Here is a 17,423-nt window from a genome sequence, read left to right as displayed (position 1 = left end):
GGAAGGAGTGGGGTCCTGCCTTAGGTTCTCGGGACAAAACCAGGTGAAACTTAACAGTTTCCCTTTCGTTCCCTGGCTTCATTTGAACCCCAAACTTTGTGAAGATTCCTCAAGGGGATTAAACAATATGAACTGGAACCAATCACAAATGTATTTTACAACATCTCTACTAAATATGTAAGTTCATTTCAAAAACAGAAATAGCATAATATTATTAAAAAGACGACAGTGGAAAAAATATTTAGTTTCCAATGTACATGGATTTGAATATTGAAGTTATCAGGAGATGAAATAGTGCCATTTGATTTGATATTTTTATTCAAGCTTTGACTGAGCAGTTTTGCTACAGTGCACTGCTATTTGGAGGAAAAATCAGAAACTGCATCAGACAACCACTCTATTTCGTTCTAGAAAATAACTAGCAATTATAATTACTCACAATGTTTTCTGGCTCAGAATAAAAGTGGCATTGCACAAAACCATACTGAACATTCATCGTGATTAGAAAATACTCCACACCTTGAAGAGCAGTGAAGCCATAAGAATAATTTTAAATGCAAATTAAATTGAGGGGGTAGCAAAGAGAACAGATAAAAGACAGTAAAACAAAGCCTTTCAATTTCCTCAAATTAGCAGGCTAATGTAATATAAAAAGCAGTTCCACTCAGATCTGTACTAAGACGTTTCATTTCATCATAATATAAAACAGCAGATCCATCACCTTTCTCTACTCTGTACTCTTGATTTTGAGGTTGAAGTGACAATTTGAAGCTGTTCGCTCTGGCTCACAGACTGGTTACATTGCTTAGTCCTATTTCAAGCCAGTAGGATGGAAAGAGATCAGTAATATTGGTAAGTACCTATCTGCTAACCTGAGCTTTTATTTTTTTGTAATTCTTTTATATAATGCCTTTGCTCTTTAGCAATGTACATCTACTGGGAAAAGCTTCATTGTGTATTTTGTACAAAGCTACATACTATATAGAAATATGATGATTCCTAGAGACTATTATATCAGATTTTTGCACATATTCCACAGTGAATTAATACAAAAAGTAAGAATATCACAGTGAGAAGGGCTTCTGGATAACCTGTGGCTTTTATGGCATCCTTGGAATATTTAATGCACTTAGTGCCTTTCTGAACTGTGCAAAACAGCCTTACCCAACACACAGCACCAGATAAAATAGGAGTGATTTCTGAACAGTCTCATTATGACATTATTATTCATCTTACATTTACTGTAAAATACTTCATAGTCTCATTACTCTTGTGGTAAACAGGGAAAGGGGGTCCAGGTCAGTAAAAGTAAATTATTAGACGAAACAAAATGCTTCAGTTAATCGTTATAACACAAAAAGAAAAGGAGTACTTGTGGCACCTTAGAGGCTAACCAATTTATTTGAGCATTATAACACAGTTCAAGTTTTCTGAGCTTCTGAAAGGGAAAGTGATCAAGATAAGAGCAAAAACCAGATTAATAAAGGAACTTGAAATAGGATTGGGGTTTTTTTTCTTTTTTTCCTTGGGAAAGTTTTATCAGGGGTTTATTCCTTCAGTGTGGAGGGTGTGGGGGAGTTGACAGTAGTGTCACCTTCTGTTGCTAAGTAACAACATCGCCTGGCCATTTTTATCAGATAAAGGAAGTCCAGTTGACGTTATGCATTATTCATCAGAGTTGCAATCAAACAATCAAAATTGTTTGCTTACACTGGGGACATTTAGTAAGATCAAGGAAGCCCTCCCTGAAACTACAGGAGCTTCCACCACTGGCAGGCAGCTCTTGTTATTTGCAGTAAGTATCATTTGTTCAGAATGATGCAATGAAGTGATATGTTGAAGAATTTTAGAAGTTCTCTCACTAGTATAGGTTTGTAAATTGAAAATGATTTCACATGTTGTTCCAAACAAATAGATTTATACTTTGGAATTCAAGATATTGTTTGAAGTGAGGATCATTCTTTCACACCACCCTAAAAGAAATGCTCTGAAAGAGGAAGGACTACTGATCTCTTTTTTAAAAAAATGAAGGTTATTGGTGATATTTATATAGCTGCTTATACATCGAGCATACATGCTGTGAAAGAAGCAAAGAAATGCCAGTGTATATATTTTCAGTAACTGCTGGACTTTAAATATACAATATATATAATTGCTGTGTGAAGTGAAAGAAAATGCAAGAGGCAACAGGAAGGTAGGGAAAGGTTCATGATAATTCACATGTCAATGGGTGTCACCGAAGAAGCACTGTATGTTAGAGGAGAGGTTAACTCATAGACTACATACCATCAATGGGTTCAAGAGAATACTGCAATGAAAAGGTCAGCCAAGAATGAATGCTAAGAGTGCTTGACATTGCACTGACTATACCTGTTATCAGACATGTTAAAAGCCGATGGTGTGAAGTTCTGCTGTGACTCTAAGTCAATGTAAAGAAGGGGGCCGGCGGGACTAGTTGGTTTTCTTGTCTTGTGGCGGAATGGTATACCTGCTGTAGTGCAGTCTGTTTTCTGTCCTGCCTGGTGAAATGTTTGTGTTTTTAACATAAATATTATTATCATTTGTTTTATTGTAGTGCCTAGAGGCCCTAATCAGGTTGGGATCTTGTTGTGCTAGGCATTATACAGACATAAAGTAAAAGATGGCCCCTACCCCAAAGTTCTTACAATCTTAGTTTAAGAAAGGATGCATCAGGTGGGTAAAACAAGCATATGTTGTGGAGGGATGGAGGTTGTGGATGGGATATCACTGATAATTCTAGGAATCATGTTTGTGTTTGGTATTTCTACTTTCCTCAGATTGTCTTAAGCTGTGGATTTGAAAAATTATTCTTTGAAACTAAAATCTGCAGTTTAAAAATATTCTATGCATGATGGCTTTAAATGCTTTTCTCAGATCCACTCTGATATGCTAAAATGGAATGTTTTAGATACTGCATGCAGAATTCTTTACTTAGAAAAAAACTGTGATTTTTATTTATATTTGTATGTTTGATCTTTAGTTGTTTTTCCCCCCCAGGAATTTGACTGATCACATCACTTTGAAAAGAAAGACTTACTGACAACGAAAAGTTCCTCCAAGATGGACTATTTTTTGGATGTTGAGTCTGCTCACAGAATGATGTTATATAGTCAAGGAGCTCAAGGTAAAAAAAACTTGAGATAGAAAATCAGAAATATAATTGTGTTACATATATGGGGTCAAATTATGGCTGCCCCCTTGTAGGTGAACTTTTGAAGGGGAAGCTAGCACAGGGAGTCCTTTCCCCGCAAAACAGCCACACAAGAAGTCTAGGAAACAGTAAATGGGCTGATTTGCTCCCTCTGAGCCTATGAGTGAGCCATTAAAGCAGCTGGCAGCACAGCCGAAACCAAAGGGTAGAACATGTTTGGTGATGAGAGATCTCTCCCTTGGCAGAACCGGTAGTGCAGGGAAGGTAGGGCAGAGATTTGTGATACACCTCTTGTACAGATGCATCAAGTGCAGCTGCTGTGTATGGCTTCCTCTGGTCCCTTGGAGTCACGAATAATAGCCCTCTCCACTCACTTCTTAGGCGTGACAAGCGCTTCCCCTCCCTCCCCCAGCAAGTCCCTCCTTCCTTCCTGTGCTCCAAATGTTATCAGATTAATACTTTGGTGCATAATCTTATTTCTAAGGCTCTAACTGACTAGCATAAATTATACAGGAAAACTACAAAGTGTTCCACTGCACAACTTCCAAACAACATATTTGTAGTGGTTCATTAACATCCGTTACAAAACGTGGGCCCAATAGCATAGCAATGATAGAATAGATACAGGAGTTGGGTAAAATTTTTCAAACAGATGTTTTAACTGAAAAATTTACTTTTTTTTTTTCAATAGCAAAAACGTTTTAATTAAAAAACTTATTTTCTTAATTTTCCACATTTTCTATGATACATTAAAATTAAAAATTGGGGGTGATTTTAGTTTATATCTTTTCCCCCCTGTCTTTGTCAGTGACAAAATGGAAAAGGAGCTGGGGCAGAAAGAAAGAAAAAAGTAAAAGGGGAAGGAAGAGGGAGGAAATAAAACAAATAACTCAAGACATGTTCCTTTTTGAAATCCATGGGGGAAAAAAGAAAACTTTGAAATGTTTTGTGAAAAAACATCACCATTTTTCCACCATCTCTAATTTTTGGGAATCCAATGAGGATACTAAAGAAAGCTCATTTACTGGGGGGGAAAAAGTGGGGAGGGAGGGCAAAAACATCTTCAGGAATAGTATTTTAATAGCAGAACTTAAAGGCATTATAAAAACTGTGAGGTTGGTAAATGTAAGGCCCAAATCAGTGTTTCTCAACCTGTTTACCATTGTGGGCCACATATGCTGCTCTCTTTGTGTTATGTGGGCCACATCCACACACTATATATAACTCCTGTATGGTCCTGAGGATGTCACATTGGCCGCAGCTGTGTGCTGATCGGCCGCAAGCGGCCCACGGGCCATAGGTTGAGAACCACTGGTCCTAATAGGTCAATCCAGTTTCAGCCTTATTTTCACTTACTGCACTTTCACTTGAAAAGAAAGTCCAGTTTTTCTGTAACAGACTTTGTTCAGCTGGTAATCAAATTTATAGTCAAACTAATAGACAGTGTATGCCACACCAGGTCAGGTTTTTTAAGGTGAAATGCACTTTCCACCTCCATAAAACCCAAGCATTCATGCAGGACACAGATGTGCACCACCCTCACCCCGGGACTTAAGTGTGGCACCGCCGCACAGCCTATTGCAGCTGCTATTGCAGTCAATGGGCTAGAATTTCAGCTGGACCCCACTTATACAAGATACGTAGGGAAACCATTTAAAGATAGATTTGCAGCTCTTCCTTTGTCCCATTGTAGCCTTCTGCATCAAACAGTGGTAGTTCAGGACCTTAAGCACCTAGTAAGACCAAGCAAATAGATTGAAAGCTCCAAGGGGCAGAGGTCTGTTTTGTTTTGTTTTTAATTACTTCATCTCTAAAGTGCTATGCACACCTAAGTATTGTGATAGAAATAATATTAATAATATATCATCCCGCATCGGTATGAGGACAGACCCCCTTATGACTCCACAGAAAGGAAAACCGGAATTCAGAAATCTGTAACTTGCCTGACTTATTTTCTTAGATTTCCATATCAATTGACAAACATCCTATGCACTGAATGAGGCAGTGTTCTGTGGAAAAGAGTGTATCATAATGCATATGCACAAGAGGGCCAAATTAAGATTGCACAGACATTTCTTAGCATCTGGGTGCTTGATTTTGAAATCTTAACTTTTCTTTAACATAGGTTTTTTTGTAGGTAATTTCCTAAATTTTTAAAAAACAAACTCAAAACCCAGAACTTCCATCATGAAGAATTATCACCACCTGGATCATCAGCAGGGTGGTGACCTTAGGCACGCCACACAGACCTCTATCAGTTGAGTTAAGGAAGGAACTGGTAGTGGCAATAGGGTGTCTTCCTCTTTGTGGACAAGCACCTGTGGGTTGCACAGCTATGTGCTGACAGTAGCGGCATTGTGAGATTCAGGAATCCTGGGTTCAATGCCAGGTTCTGACAGGAGTGTGCTGGTGTATAGTGGTTATAGAACCTTCTGCCCTCTCCCCACCAGCATCTCTGCCCTATTCCCTTCCTGGACTCATGTCCCTTTGTTCGTCTGCTTTTATGCACCTCACTGGTACCTGTCCCTTTCCCTCTCCACTTCTATTCCACTTGTTCCCCTCTGCTCCTATCCCCACCCTCCACCCGGGTTCCTGTCCTTATTATCTGTCTGCCACCCCATGCTCGTCAGATCTCTTCCCCACAGCTTTTGTAACCCTCCCCCCCACCACCAACTTTTCCTCTTTATTTGTGAGGCTGCTTGCTGCTCCTCCTTTTCTCTGCCTGAGTTCCAGTAGGGGGAGCAGTGAAAGCACAGCAGAAACAATCTCGCCACTCTCAGTTCTGGTGACTGGGGCCACAGCAGTCCCTGGCAATAGCAGGGGCAGCCCTTGCCACTCTGGGCTGGAGCATGCTCCATCACTCTGTGGGGATGGTGCATACACATTCTGGTCAGCAATAGGAGCTGAGGGATGGAGCATTCCAGGTGCAGACAGAATCCTCAGAGAATTTATCTGCCAGCCTTTAACAAGCCGCTACTGAGCATGAGTGAACTGAGATTTTCAGAGGTTCTAAATTTTGCCAGTCTGGACATATTGTCACAAATGGCAAAGAGAACATTCCCAGCACTGGGTACCCCTTGCCAAATTTCAAGTCTGTCCTTCAAAGCATGGAGGCACTACAATTTCTCAGTTTTACAATTGTATGGTTTTGGTTTAATCCTGGGCAAAACAATGTATTTTTTCCTTTACCTCATTCTTGGAAATGGCTAAGCCATTTTAACTGAAACTTTCCTAAAAAATACAACCTGAAGCAGGCACCTAGTGTGAACATTTTAGTTCAAACAGTTAAAGTTTGGCAAAGTTATAAGAAACTGAAAAGAGAACCTTATCATGGAAAACATGACACAACTTTAACTAGAGGTGTTGCTGCCAGATTCATCTAGAATGATTGCATGATGTTAAAATTTTGTCTCAAATCATACAATCAAAAAGCGTATTTGTATATTTTTTAAACTGCATTTTGGTCAAGTCAAAAAGAGATGGCCATAATCTGTCATTAAATACATAATGATCACAAATTAAATTATTACAGGTATTATTTATTATTATTATTTTGTCTTATTTAAGTTATTACATTATAAACTATAAATGGAGCATACTATAGAATCAGGACTTATTACTATGAGAATATATTTATCCAGGAATCATATGTACGTAAAACATTACTCACATATGACCAATTATGCTCCTTTCTAATGCTCATACACGATCTCACTCTTTCTTCCCCTGTTAACCTCCCCCTGTTTCTCTAATCCTTAACATATTGTTCTTTAGAATCTGATTTTAAAAGGAAATTAAAGTGAAAAGATAATAAATCAGTCATTCCACTCTCCATAACCCATACACACATGTAATCAGCAATCAATTGAACACACAGCTTGCATGTGGCCATAGAAAAATACTCATAATTTGTATCTTTAATTTTTAAGTTCTTTTTAGAAATTCTTGGATCCAAACAAATAGAAAACTTCTGTCTATGCTATGTACAGCTATTGTGAACTCTACGCACGGGGGAAAAGTGGCAAGAGGAGAGAATGCCAGTGATGAAATGCAGTCTAAGTGCAGCCAAACAGTTAATAGGCTCTTATTCTTACCTAATGAAAATAAGTAGTAGATAAGTATCCCATTCAATCAGCATCAGCTATATCCCAATTAAAATCAATTCATAGATGTTCCCAAAGAACAACTTATTCAAAATTTGCACTAAGAAATCTGTTTTTCCTCAAAAACTTAAGACTTCAACACAAAATATCATATCTTTAGGGCTATTTCCAGATCACTGAAGTTTCTTTCAGTTATATACATCAAAAACACGTCACTTTCTGTACAGTTAAAGCTACACGGTTCAAGCTAAGTATGTTAATACATTGAGAAAATATTAGAAAATAAAAAAACAACAACTCATGCAAGCTCCTCTGCTATTAGGAGATGACACAGCATTATGCAAGTAATGATTCCTGAAGTCTTGTTGGAACAGAAATCAGAATGGCAGGTGTATTGCGAATAAATGTTCAGCTTTAAAATATTATTAGAGCTGGTTAAAAATGAAAAAAAGCGGTTTCACAAGAAACTTCAAACTTGTTTTCATTTCAAAGGGCTTGAAATGGATTGATGACTTTGGGAGGGGGGTAGGAATTTTTTGTGATTTTTTGTTTTTAATTCCTAAAATGCGTCCAAAAAATAGCAAAAATGTTATCAAAGCAGGTATTATAATTTTGTGTTCATGAAACACCAAGTTTTCAGTAAACAAAACAACCGATAAGGATTTGATAATTTCTAATTACAATTTTGAAAAAGTCAAAAAGGCACAGCATTTTTCATGGAAAATGAAAAATTCAACAGGTCAACATTTTGCAAAGCAAACAAAAAATTGTAAAGGCCATTTATCAGTGGGTTCAAATAGATTGGTAAAACAGATTTGACCAGCTCTAATTGTAATTTAATATACTGAATTTAATCTTTTAAGTGACCATGAATGTACAATATCTAGTTTTAAATGTGTCCCCGCCACCCTTCCCAATGTCGCTATGTAAAGTGCTTTGAAATCATGGAGGAAAGAGACAATCTAATTTATAACTATGTATATCCTGGAGATAGGGGCATTTTTATTTAGAAAACTACTAGCATTTATTAATTAAAACTTTGTTCCCTATGAATATTTTCCAATATTTAATTAAAAGCCATTGTTTCCATGAATGTTCCTGTCAGTAATTTTGTTTGCAAAAATTTGCACAGAAGAGCTGGAAACATGGTAGATGCAAACTATTTAAAAATTTGAATAAATATTCAAGGAAACATTTTTGGAGTATTTACCCAGCTGTAGTCAAAGTGAACATGTGCCAGACCCAAGTAGTTAGAGCTAGCAAGGCAAAAATTGAATTCCAAACAAGTGAGCAGAAAAACCCACTCTTATTCTGTTTACAATAAATACAAACTCATTTTTGGACACATCTTTCCACCTCCCTCCATCACTCAGTATGTTAACTGCAGCAAACAGATTCCATCTTTCAGCTTCGTAAGGATGGCATCAGCAGGAAGTTATTTAATGAAGGGTCTGATTCTGGAAGATGCTGAATGTCCTCAACTCCCACTGAAATCAAAGTTGCAGGCTCAGGCCACTAAGTTGAACTTTTCTTTAGTGTGTTGTTTCACCAGATGAAAATGCTCACTATAAAATAAAAATTTTCAATGGTCTCTAAGAATGTGATCCAACTGCCACTGAAGTGAATGGGAATCATTCGACTCACTTTCCAAAGGTCATGCCCTAAATTTGGTTTAATGACTATTTTTACATGTTTATTTTGCAAATGAAAAATGCTTTCCTAATTGAAATGACGATGATCCTGAATACAATATTTCCAGTGCAGAGGGTAATTTTCTTTCATCCTCATTACTGTTCATTCCTGCTAATTGGCTGCTACAGTTTACAGTCCACTACAGATGTTTACTTTATCATAATCTAAATGTTTGAAATTACTAAATATACTCCAACTCTTGCCTTATGCTTTGATCTTAAAAATCAAAATGCTAGATTAAAAATTGGCATGAAATTTGAAAGGAAAGTATTTTTTTTAAAACAGCTCGGCCCATATCAGAAATAGGCGCTATTTCGAGCAGTGTTTTATTGTGGTAGGCCATATGATTCTGTAAAATGAACATGTACTGTAGCAGCTTTTGTTAAATTTAGTTAGTAATGTACTGTCAGGGCTAAACCTGATAGGTATTGGGCATTTGAGAGTTGCTGATTGACAGACAAATAGAAACCTAGCACTAACCCGCCAGTAGAAAAATGCAGTTTTATTATTAGTCATTTGTAATATGGTAGCACCTAGGGCCTCCAACCAAGATGGAAGAGGGGAAGTGGGGATTACATTGTATTAGTCTCTGTCCATACATACAGCAAGAATCATCTCAGACCTGAAGTGTTTAGAATCGAAATAGACAAGACAGGAAGGGTGGGAGAAAAAAAGGATCATTGTCCATGTTTTATAGATGGGGAACTGAAGCACAGATAGATTATATGACTTGCCTTGGTCATATAAGAAGTGTGTGGCAGCGCCAGGAATTGAACCCAGATTTCCCAAGTGTCAGGCCAGACAGGGTCTTAACTACAAGATGGGTGTGATCTCCTTATTTCCCCTAGTATATATGGATGTGGAATTCAAGGTGTTGGTAACCTATAAATCCCTAAATGATTTTGGACCTGGTTACATGAGAGATCGCATCTCTCCCCATGATATCCTGAGATCAGCAGAAACACTCAAGCTGGAGTTCCTTCAATATATACAAGAGTTAATCATCTGAGCAACCTTTTTATTCTGTTTGCTAAGGCTACTAAGGAAGGAGTGGGGCTGAGGAGGATGTATTTCTGGGGGACTCCTCTGTGTATGTTATGATTTTTAATTTTGAGGATAGGTGGTCAGAGCACTGGATGGGCATCTATAGTTGCATTACATAAAATAAAACTACAATAAAAGCATGTTATTAAGGTTGTAAAGTCAAGCACTTGAGTTAGCTTGTGCAACCTTAATTTGATTCCCTTGTGCGTGTGCATTATGATACAGTCTTTATTAACACGATCACATACTGTTTTTTCCACACAATCCCCTGCGTCATCCACAATCAGTGCACAGGATGGACAGTGCTCAATTAATGAGCAGCTATTCAATATTTTGTGTTCTCCTCATTGTTTAATATGTGGCCCTATGCCTTATTTATTGCATATTATTCAAACCCTGCTTTGAAGACAGAATTATTAATATCCTTATGGGCTTTTCTATGGCACTCATTACTGTAGTATCTGAGTCCTTCCCACATATTAATGAATTAATTTTCACAACTCCCCTGTTAGATGCAGGGCATTATTATCCCCAGTTTATAGTTTGGAAACTGAGGCACGGAGAGTAAGATCCAAGTATTCACTAATTTTCGGGGCCCAATTTGAAACCATTGGGACCTGATTTTTCAGAGTGCTCAGCATTATATAGCATTCTGTATCTTCAAAGCACAACTCCTACTGACTTCAATTTCAGCTCTGAGTGCTCAGGGCTTCTACAAATCAGACCCTGGGGTACCAAATTGGGGACCCTCAAAATGAGGAACACCGAATTAGTGACCACCTCTGAAAACTTGTGTTAAATGACTTACCCAGCATCACTCAGGACCTCTGTGGCAGGGACAGAATCCAATTCTCTGGCACAGCTTTCAACTGCCTTAACCATGAGAGCATCCTTTCTCTTCCCCTGCCTCATTTGCTACACATCTTGGAAATTCAACATCAAAGGAGGCAGAGGTTCCACTCAAAATAGCCTCCTTCTCTGCACAACCCTGCTCTACCCCCAGAACAGATCTGTCCTATGCACTGAATGAGACAGCGTTCTTAGGAAAGAATCATATGTGATCATGTAATTAAAGATTGTATCATAATGCATATGCACACGAGGGTACCTCCTTGTTCCCAAGAACCTGATAGGACAATGTTTAATTAAAGAAACAGGAGTAAGATTGTCACCTACAGAATCACCAGCACTGCTACCTATATCAGCATAGTTTTCTGTTAAGGATTCTGATTCAAACACTGACCAGGGCTGTCCCTAATTAGCTATTTCCAGTGTTGTCCTAGCCATGTTGGTCCCAGGATATTAGAGACACAAGGTCTCTCTTTCATCAGCAGAAGTTGGCCCAATAAAAGATATTATCTCACTCACTTCGTGTCTCTGATTAGCTAGTGAGAGTCTGTAGGATCACAGTCTAAGATAATATGGTTGCAAGCATTGTCAGCTCATACCACTAAACCACCTCAGAAATATTAAAGCTCTGTATCAACATTTATGAAGGTATTAGATTTAAGAGCAGATTTCAAATATGAGGAGAAAGAAAACACTCTCTTGACTATACTTAACCGTACAAGCATGGAAAAGTGTGCAGAGTGCCTCAGCATATTCATAGCGTCTACTGCCATGAAGGGTAACAGAAAAGAAAAGTTTGAATTTTCAGGGGTGAGTAAAGGAACTGTCCTAAAATAATTTAACCCTGCTAAAGTCATAATGGCTGCCCACAGAGCTACTGCTACCCTGACATCTTTTGGAATTGCTGTCACGAAGAGCAATCTTTAGAACTACAGATGGGCACAAGCTGTGAAAGTTTGCATCTGGCTCTGAACTTCCCAAAAGTTCAGGAGCATTCAGACTTGGGTTCTGTTTTCAGCCAATTATATAGGTAGGCCTGAACCACAAAGAGAGATTCAGACTTCTGTCTAGGCTCAAACTTCCCAATAATTTAGGAGTGGGTGAGTTTCAGATCTGAAGTTCAGGTACATGCCCATCTCTATTTAAAATTCTTATGCATTTTGGTCCATAAGAGGAAAGACTGGAACAGAAGAAAACTAAACAGAACTACTTGTTCTATGACATTGGTTTTTGGATAAACTATCCTTGTCCCACCTCACTGCTTTGGGAGGGATGGGGAAAACTTAAAACACAACTGGATAGTAGGTTTTTGTTTGGTCGTACTGATGACTAATTCAGAATAAAATAATTTAGAGAAATGAACAACTTACTGCCTACAAGTAGTTCAGTTACTTTCTTTGAGGAAAGATGGGTTGATTGGAATGAACTGACACAATAAACAATAATATACATTTTATAATAACCATGTGGATACCTACTGTCACTCAATTCAACTTTGCTGAATTCCCTTACCTTTCATATTTCTCATCCTTTACTATTTATGTGAGAAAATAATGTGTATAGTCTACTATTCTGTTTATCTTTAATAATAAGTTAGCATTTATTATTATTATTTTGTTTAACAGCACCATATAGAGATTCCAACTGAGATTGGAGACCCAATGTGCTAAACAGTCTAAGAGACAGCCCCTGCCATTTAAATAGACAAGACAAAAAAGGGCAGGAGACAGGAAGTATTCTCTTTATTTTACAGCTGGAGAACTGAGTCACAGATATTTGCTTATGGCCACAGAGAATGTCTGCATCAAAACTGGCAATTAAACCTAGATCTCCTGAGTCCCAGTCCAATGCTTTAACTACAAAACCATTTTTCATCTCTAAAAATAAGGTTAAGGGCATTTATGCTTTATAGATACAGAGCAAAATATTCAAAAGTGCCAAAAGGACATAGAAGCCTATATCCCAAGCTCTTAGACCCAAATCCCAAAATGTATTTAGTCACCTAACTCCCACTGATTTCAGTGGGAGTTAGGCACCCAAATACCTTTGAGAATCTGGGCCTAAGTCACTTTTATAAATGAAAATGAGGCTCCTAGGTCACTTAGGCACGTACAAAATATATTACCTATAAATGGTTCCACTTTTGTCAGTGTGTTTGTCCACAGAAAGGAAAATGTATGCATACATAGGGGTTGGGGAGTTAAGCAGTTTAGTCTTGTGGCAGCTTTTCCAACAATGAAGAGGGTCTTAGTATGATATTCCCCAAATCTAACCTTATACACAGAACTTTCAAGGAGCTCTGCACATCCTGAAATATTGTCAAAAGTTTTCAACTACTCTAGGAGCTGGTGCTGGTGCATGTTGTGGTTGGTCCTCACACTGCTGATTTTTCTTTCCCTGCTTATAGGAAACGGGGTGGAACAATCAAACTATCTTTTTATTATTTTTTTTTTTTTTTTTTTTTTTTTTTTTTTGGTAAAAAAGGGATTATATGGAACGAGCATAAATATTAGAACACGAACTGATTAAATGGAAAAGCGAGTCCCTCTCCAGCAATTGTAATGTCAGGTCACCTTAGAGTCACAGCCTGTCCTGTTTCACCGCCTCCTCAGCTGTACCAGCAGGCACTGGTGCTGTCATCCCCACCTCCGCGTGCCTCAGCAGCCTGGACGCTTGCCCAGGAAAGAGGGGATGTGTGTGTGTCTCTTTCTCCCACACTTGCACCCCCTCGCTCCCCCAAGCAGAGGCTTCCGTCACACCAAGCTCCCAGCCCCGAATCAATGGGGCGGTGCTGAGGTTCCCTCCCTACCCCACTGGCCAGTCTAGTCCCCAGCCAGTAACTGTTGGCAATAATGGATCACTTTAGCACTGGGGCATTGCCCTCCCTGCTGCGGGGTGGACGCTGTGCGGCGCCTGCATGAGCCCCGCTGGGTGACCCCTGGCCCTGCCCCCTCAGCCAAGGGCAGCCTGCCCTGGGGCTGCAGGGAGAGGGGCTGGCAGGGCAGCGTTTCCCGATCTCGCTGCTCCAGTCCAGAGATCCTTAACGGGTTTTCCCTCCCTCTCCCTCTTTCTCTCTTTTCCTCTCTTTCCCCTTCCTCTGCTCCCCCTCCCCCTCCTTGTGTGTGCGCCTCTTCCTCTTCCCTCCCTCCCTCCTCTTCCTCTTTCCCACCCCACCTCTCTCTCCTTTCTCCCTCATCAGCTCGCCGGGCGACCCTGCTCACCGTACCCACATTAATGGCGGCATCTTCGGAGGAGGAGATAGACCGGAGACCCATCAGGAGAGTCAGGTCCAAGAGTGACACCCCTTACCTCGCAGAGGCCAGGATCTCCTTCAATCTTGGGCGAGGTAAGAGCGACCCCTTCTCCCTGTCCATCCCCCACAGTGCACACACATAGACACACGCCCCAATGCTCATCCCTTCCCATCCCCTCCCCTCCCCATCCTCAAGCTGCTGCTGCGCTCCACTCTGCCTCTTTGTGTCTGCTGGGTGCAGGGCGCTGCTGAAGGGCTGTGAAACCCTGACATGTCCTGCCACGGTCACACAAGCATTTCTCCCCTCCCTTCGCTCCCCAGCCCTCAGACACGGGTGCAGTACAAAATGAACTGGCGGGAGGGGGCAGCATGCCTGGGCAGGAGGGGAGGACTAAGACGTGGCGGGGGCAGCGTTCAGTTCCTGTCATGGAGTAAGCAAGCAGTGGAGTAATTTCCCCCTCAAAGTTCTTTTTCTTTTGGGGGGGGGGAGAAAAGAGACGTACACAGTACCACAATCACCCCAATACATCTTTCCTCATTTATCTCCCATCTTCCCCCATAAGACTCTAGATACCTAACTCTCCCCAGACATTCCCTCCATCTAGCTTTCCAGAATGTCCTCTCTTTTCACGCCTCATTCTTTCCCCAAACTCTTCATTCTCTCTTTCCTTTCCCCCAAGACCATATTCCCCCCTTTCCTCAAACCCTTCCCTTTTCCTCTATGCCCCTTATTCTCTCTCCAAATCTCTCACTTTGCCCCTCAAACCACTTAGTCTCCCTGTCCTCTGCCCCCAAACTACTCTCTCCCCCCCAAAAGCCCTGCCTCCTCTCTTTCTCTACCAAATAGCCCCACATCCCTCATTCTTTCTTCCTTTCCTTTCCCCAAACATTGCTCTTCCTATTACCATGCTCCTCCTTCCCCATCTGTTCTCCAACCCCCTTTACTCCCAAATCCCACTTTCCTCTTCCCTGTCCCCAACACCTATTTCCCTCCTGCCAAATTTCCCTTCTCACCTCCCTCTCCCTGCAAACTCTCATTGTCCCTTTCCTCTCCCCTCCCCTCAAGCCCCTAATTCTCCTTCTATCCTCTCCAATAATACACTCTGTCCCCGCAACCCTACATCTCTCTCTCTGCAGACTCTTCATTCTATCCTTCCTTTCCTCAACCCCTAGTATCTCCTCCATTTGTCATAGCCCATCATTCTTGTCCCTCCCTATCAAACTACTTTTCCTTCTGACTTCTCACTAGTCTCCTCTTCTCCCCAAATTCATTCATTCCTTCCCTGAAATGACCCCGTTTTCCCACTCGTAATTTCTCCAGTCTTTCCTCCCATGCCTCTGTCCCCAAGATTAATCTATAACTTATACCTATATCCTTCCCACTCTCTCTGCCCCATGAGATCCCATGTTCTCTCACAATCACCCTGACATTCCCTCTCTCTGCCCCTCGATGTGTCACATCCTTTTTATTTGCTCTACCTTTCCCAGGTCTTCTCTCATCCCTCCAGCTCCCCAAATTCACCCCTCTTCTTTCTGCTTCCATCTGTCATTTCCCCCTCCCTGCCACATAGACACTGCCTCCAGAGCTGCCCTCCAGCTCCTTTTTCACTTCTCTTCTTTCTGTCTCTCTGTCCTCAAGGTCCCTCCAACATTACGCCTGTTCCCTCCCAGATCCCCTTTCATGTTACTCCTGCCATCCTCAAGGTCCTTTCCCACCAGGACTGTTCCCGTCCCCTCTCCATTGGGCCATTCCCCTCCTCAGGGTCTCCTGCCCATGATGATCCTCCCTTTACCTTCCCTCAAAAATGAGGAAAGGAGGAGACAGCTGCTCCTGGTTGGTTACTCAGTTTCCTTCATACCGAGCCAGGCTCCCCTTACATAGGAGGGAGGGAATTGAGATAACTTTAGAGAGGAGTCTCAGCTGCAGTCTCCTGACTTTCCCACCAGGGTACACTGAAGTGACCCTACTGGCAGGGTCCTACAATGCAACTCCCTTCTTCAGCTGAGCCCCTCAATTCAACAGCTCACTGCGGGAAGAGGGTTTGACTGAGAGCTCCTGCTTGCTATGTTGCAGTCTCTCTCCCTTCCCCTTCAGCAGGTTGCAAATTGAAGGTGATAAACATGTAGTTGTTTTCTCCTCTAGTCTGAAAGTTGGTGTGAGACCGATTCATTCCCTTTGTCCTCACTATAATTACACCCTTATTAACTGGTAATATGCAGGTTGTGGCTACCATTGACTGTGACTGGTTGATTATGTTGGTCGCAGTGTGATTATCCCTTTCTGGTCATGATTAGTTTTTTTAAAATTATTGAATAAAGCTTTAGGTTGGCTGGGTGACATTTCAAGGCAGGAGTTGGAAAGTAATGCCAGTGAGTAGCACTGATTTTAAGGAACTGAAAATGAAAACAGGCAAGATGTAGGAGTGTGGGGAGGGTAGGAAGTGGTGGTGTGTAGGAAGTAATGAGGTATAAATGAAAAAATGCTGTGCATGGTTACCTGATTGCTGAAAATAACTCCATGTTGGCCTTCACTGTCACAGGTGACATTATGCCTTGGAGTTATAAATAGATTATCAGTTGAGAGGAAGGTACCTTCAGGTCACCTAGTGCCTCACATTTCTACACTGAGCTGGACTTGCAGTCTTTACTACAGCAAGGCCCGGAAGGTCAGGTAGAATGCTGTTCTTTATAGTCCTCTTTTTTCTTTCTTTCTTTTTTCTGTAATTCGTATGAAAATTTGATAAGTACATTTAGTTCCCCTTTTAATTTACGTGTTTTAAAGCTACATTTCTAACCTCTCAGGAATGGACTTCCTTTAAAGGGAATAATTCAAAGAAGTAGCACTGGAAAGATTTGTGAAGAAACAGAATAAAACTGTTTAAAGCAGTGCAAGTGGATGTTTCATTAATCCATCTGGCACTGGGTAGTTTGAGTTTAAAAAAAAAAGAAATTGCTTAGCAACCAGTGTTTAAGTTAGTGAGCTAACTCAGTGAAATATGCCAGTGATATCCACTCCATTGTTGAGCTTTTGGTTTTGGTTTTGTGACTGTTTTCCAGGAATGCATAAACCAAGGGCCCTTGATTTCAGAAGAACCTGTATTCCAAAGAACCAGTTTTTATTTTAAAGATGGTTAAACTTCTACTAGATCTGATTATGTTGTATGGTGAAGGGTTAGGTTTTGAAAACCTCTCGTTTATAAGGAATGGTGTGTTTGTATATTTTTAAGGTTCATATAATTGTTTGTGGCAAAAAGTATTTCTGAACTTGTCTGCTGAATTTTAGGTTTAACAAACAAACCTTGTGTACACT

At 40.5% G+C, this 17,423-nt stretch overlaps 1 protein-coding gene and 1 long non-coding RNA gene across 6 annotated transcripts in view; one reads left to right on the top strand and one right to left on the bottom strand.

Moving 5' to 3' along the window:
• Positions 1-14,252, bottom strand: part of LOC119565626 — a 28,864-nt gene extending 14,612 nt beyond the window's left edge. Inside the window, exon 1 of the long non-coding RNA XR_005224402.1 lies at positions 14,170-14,252. This is a non-coding gene — a long non-coding RNA (uncharacterized LOC119565626). The remainder of the gene's footprint in view (positions 1-14,169) is intronic.
• PHACTR1 (phosphatase and actin regulator 1) overlaps positions 703-17,423 on the top strand; it is a 423,459-nt gene continuing 406,738 nt past the window's right edge. For 2 of the 5 annotated variants that reach the window (XM_037893144.2, XM_037893141.2), the window contains exons 1-3: positions 703-852; positions 3,019-3,145; positions 14,060-14,206. In XM_037893144.2, coding sequence (XP_037749072.1) covers positions 3,082-3,145; positions 14,060-14,206 — 211 coding nt within the window. In that variant the 5' untranslated portion in view covers positions 703-852; positions 3,019-3,081. Of the gene's footprint in view, positions 853-1,660; positions 1,796-3,018; positions 3,146-14,059; positions 14,207-17,423 lie in introns of those variants that run through there. The other 3 variants (XM_037893146.2, XM_037893145.2, XM_037893142.2) reach the window with 2 other exon arrangements.

This window comes from Chelonia mydas, chromosome 2 (assembly GCF_015237465.2).
Source record: "Chelonia mydas isolate rCheMyd1 chromosome 2, rCheMyd1.pri.v2, whole genome shotgun sequence".
NCBI lineage: Eukaryota > Metazoa > Chordata > Testudines > Cheloniidae > Chelonia > Chelonia mydas.
This window is presented reverse-complemented; position numbering and strand designations above follow the sequence as displayed.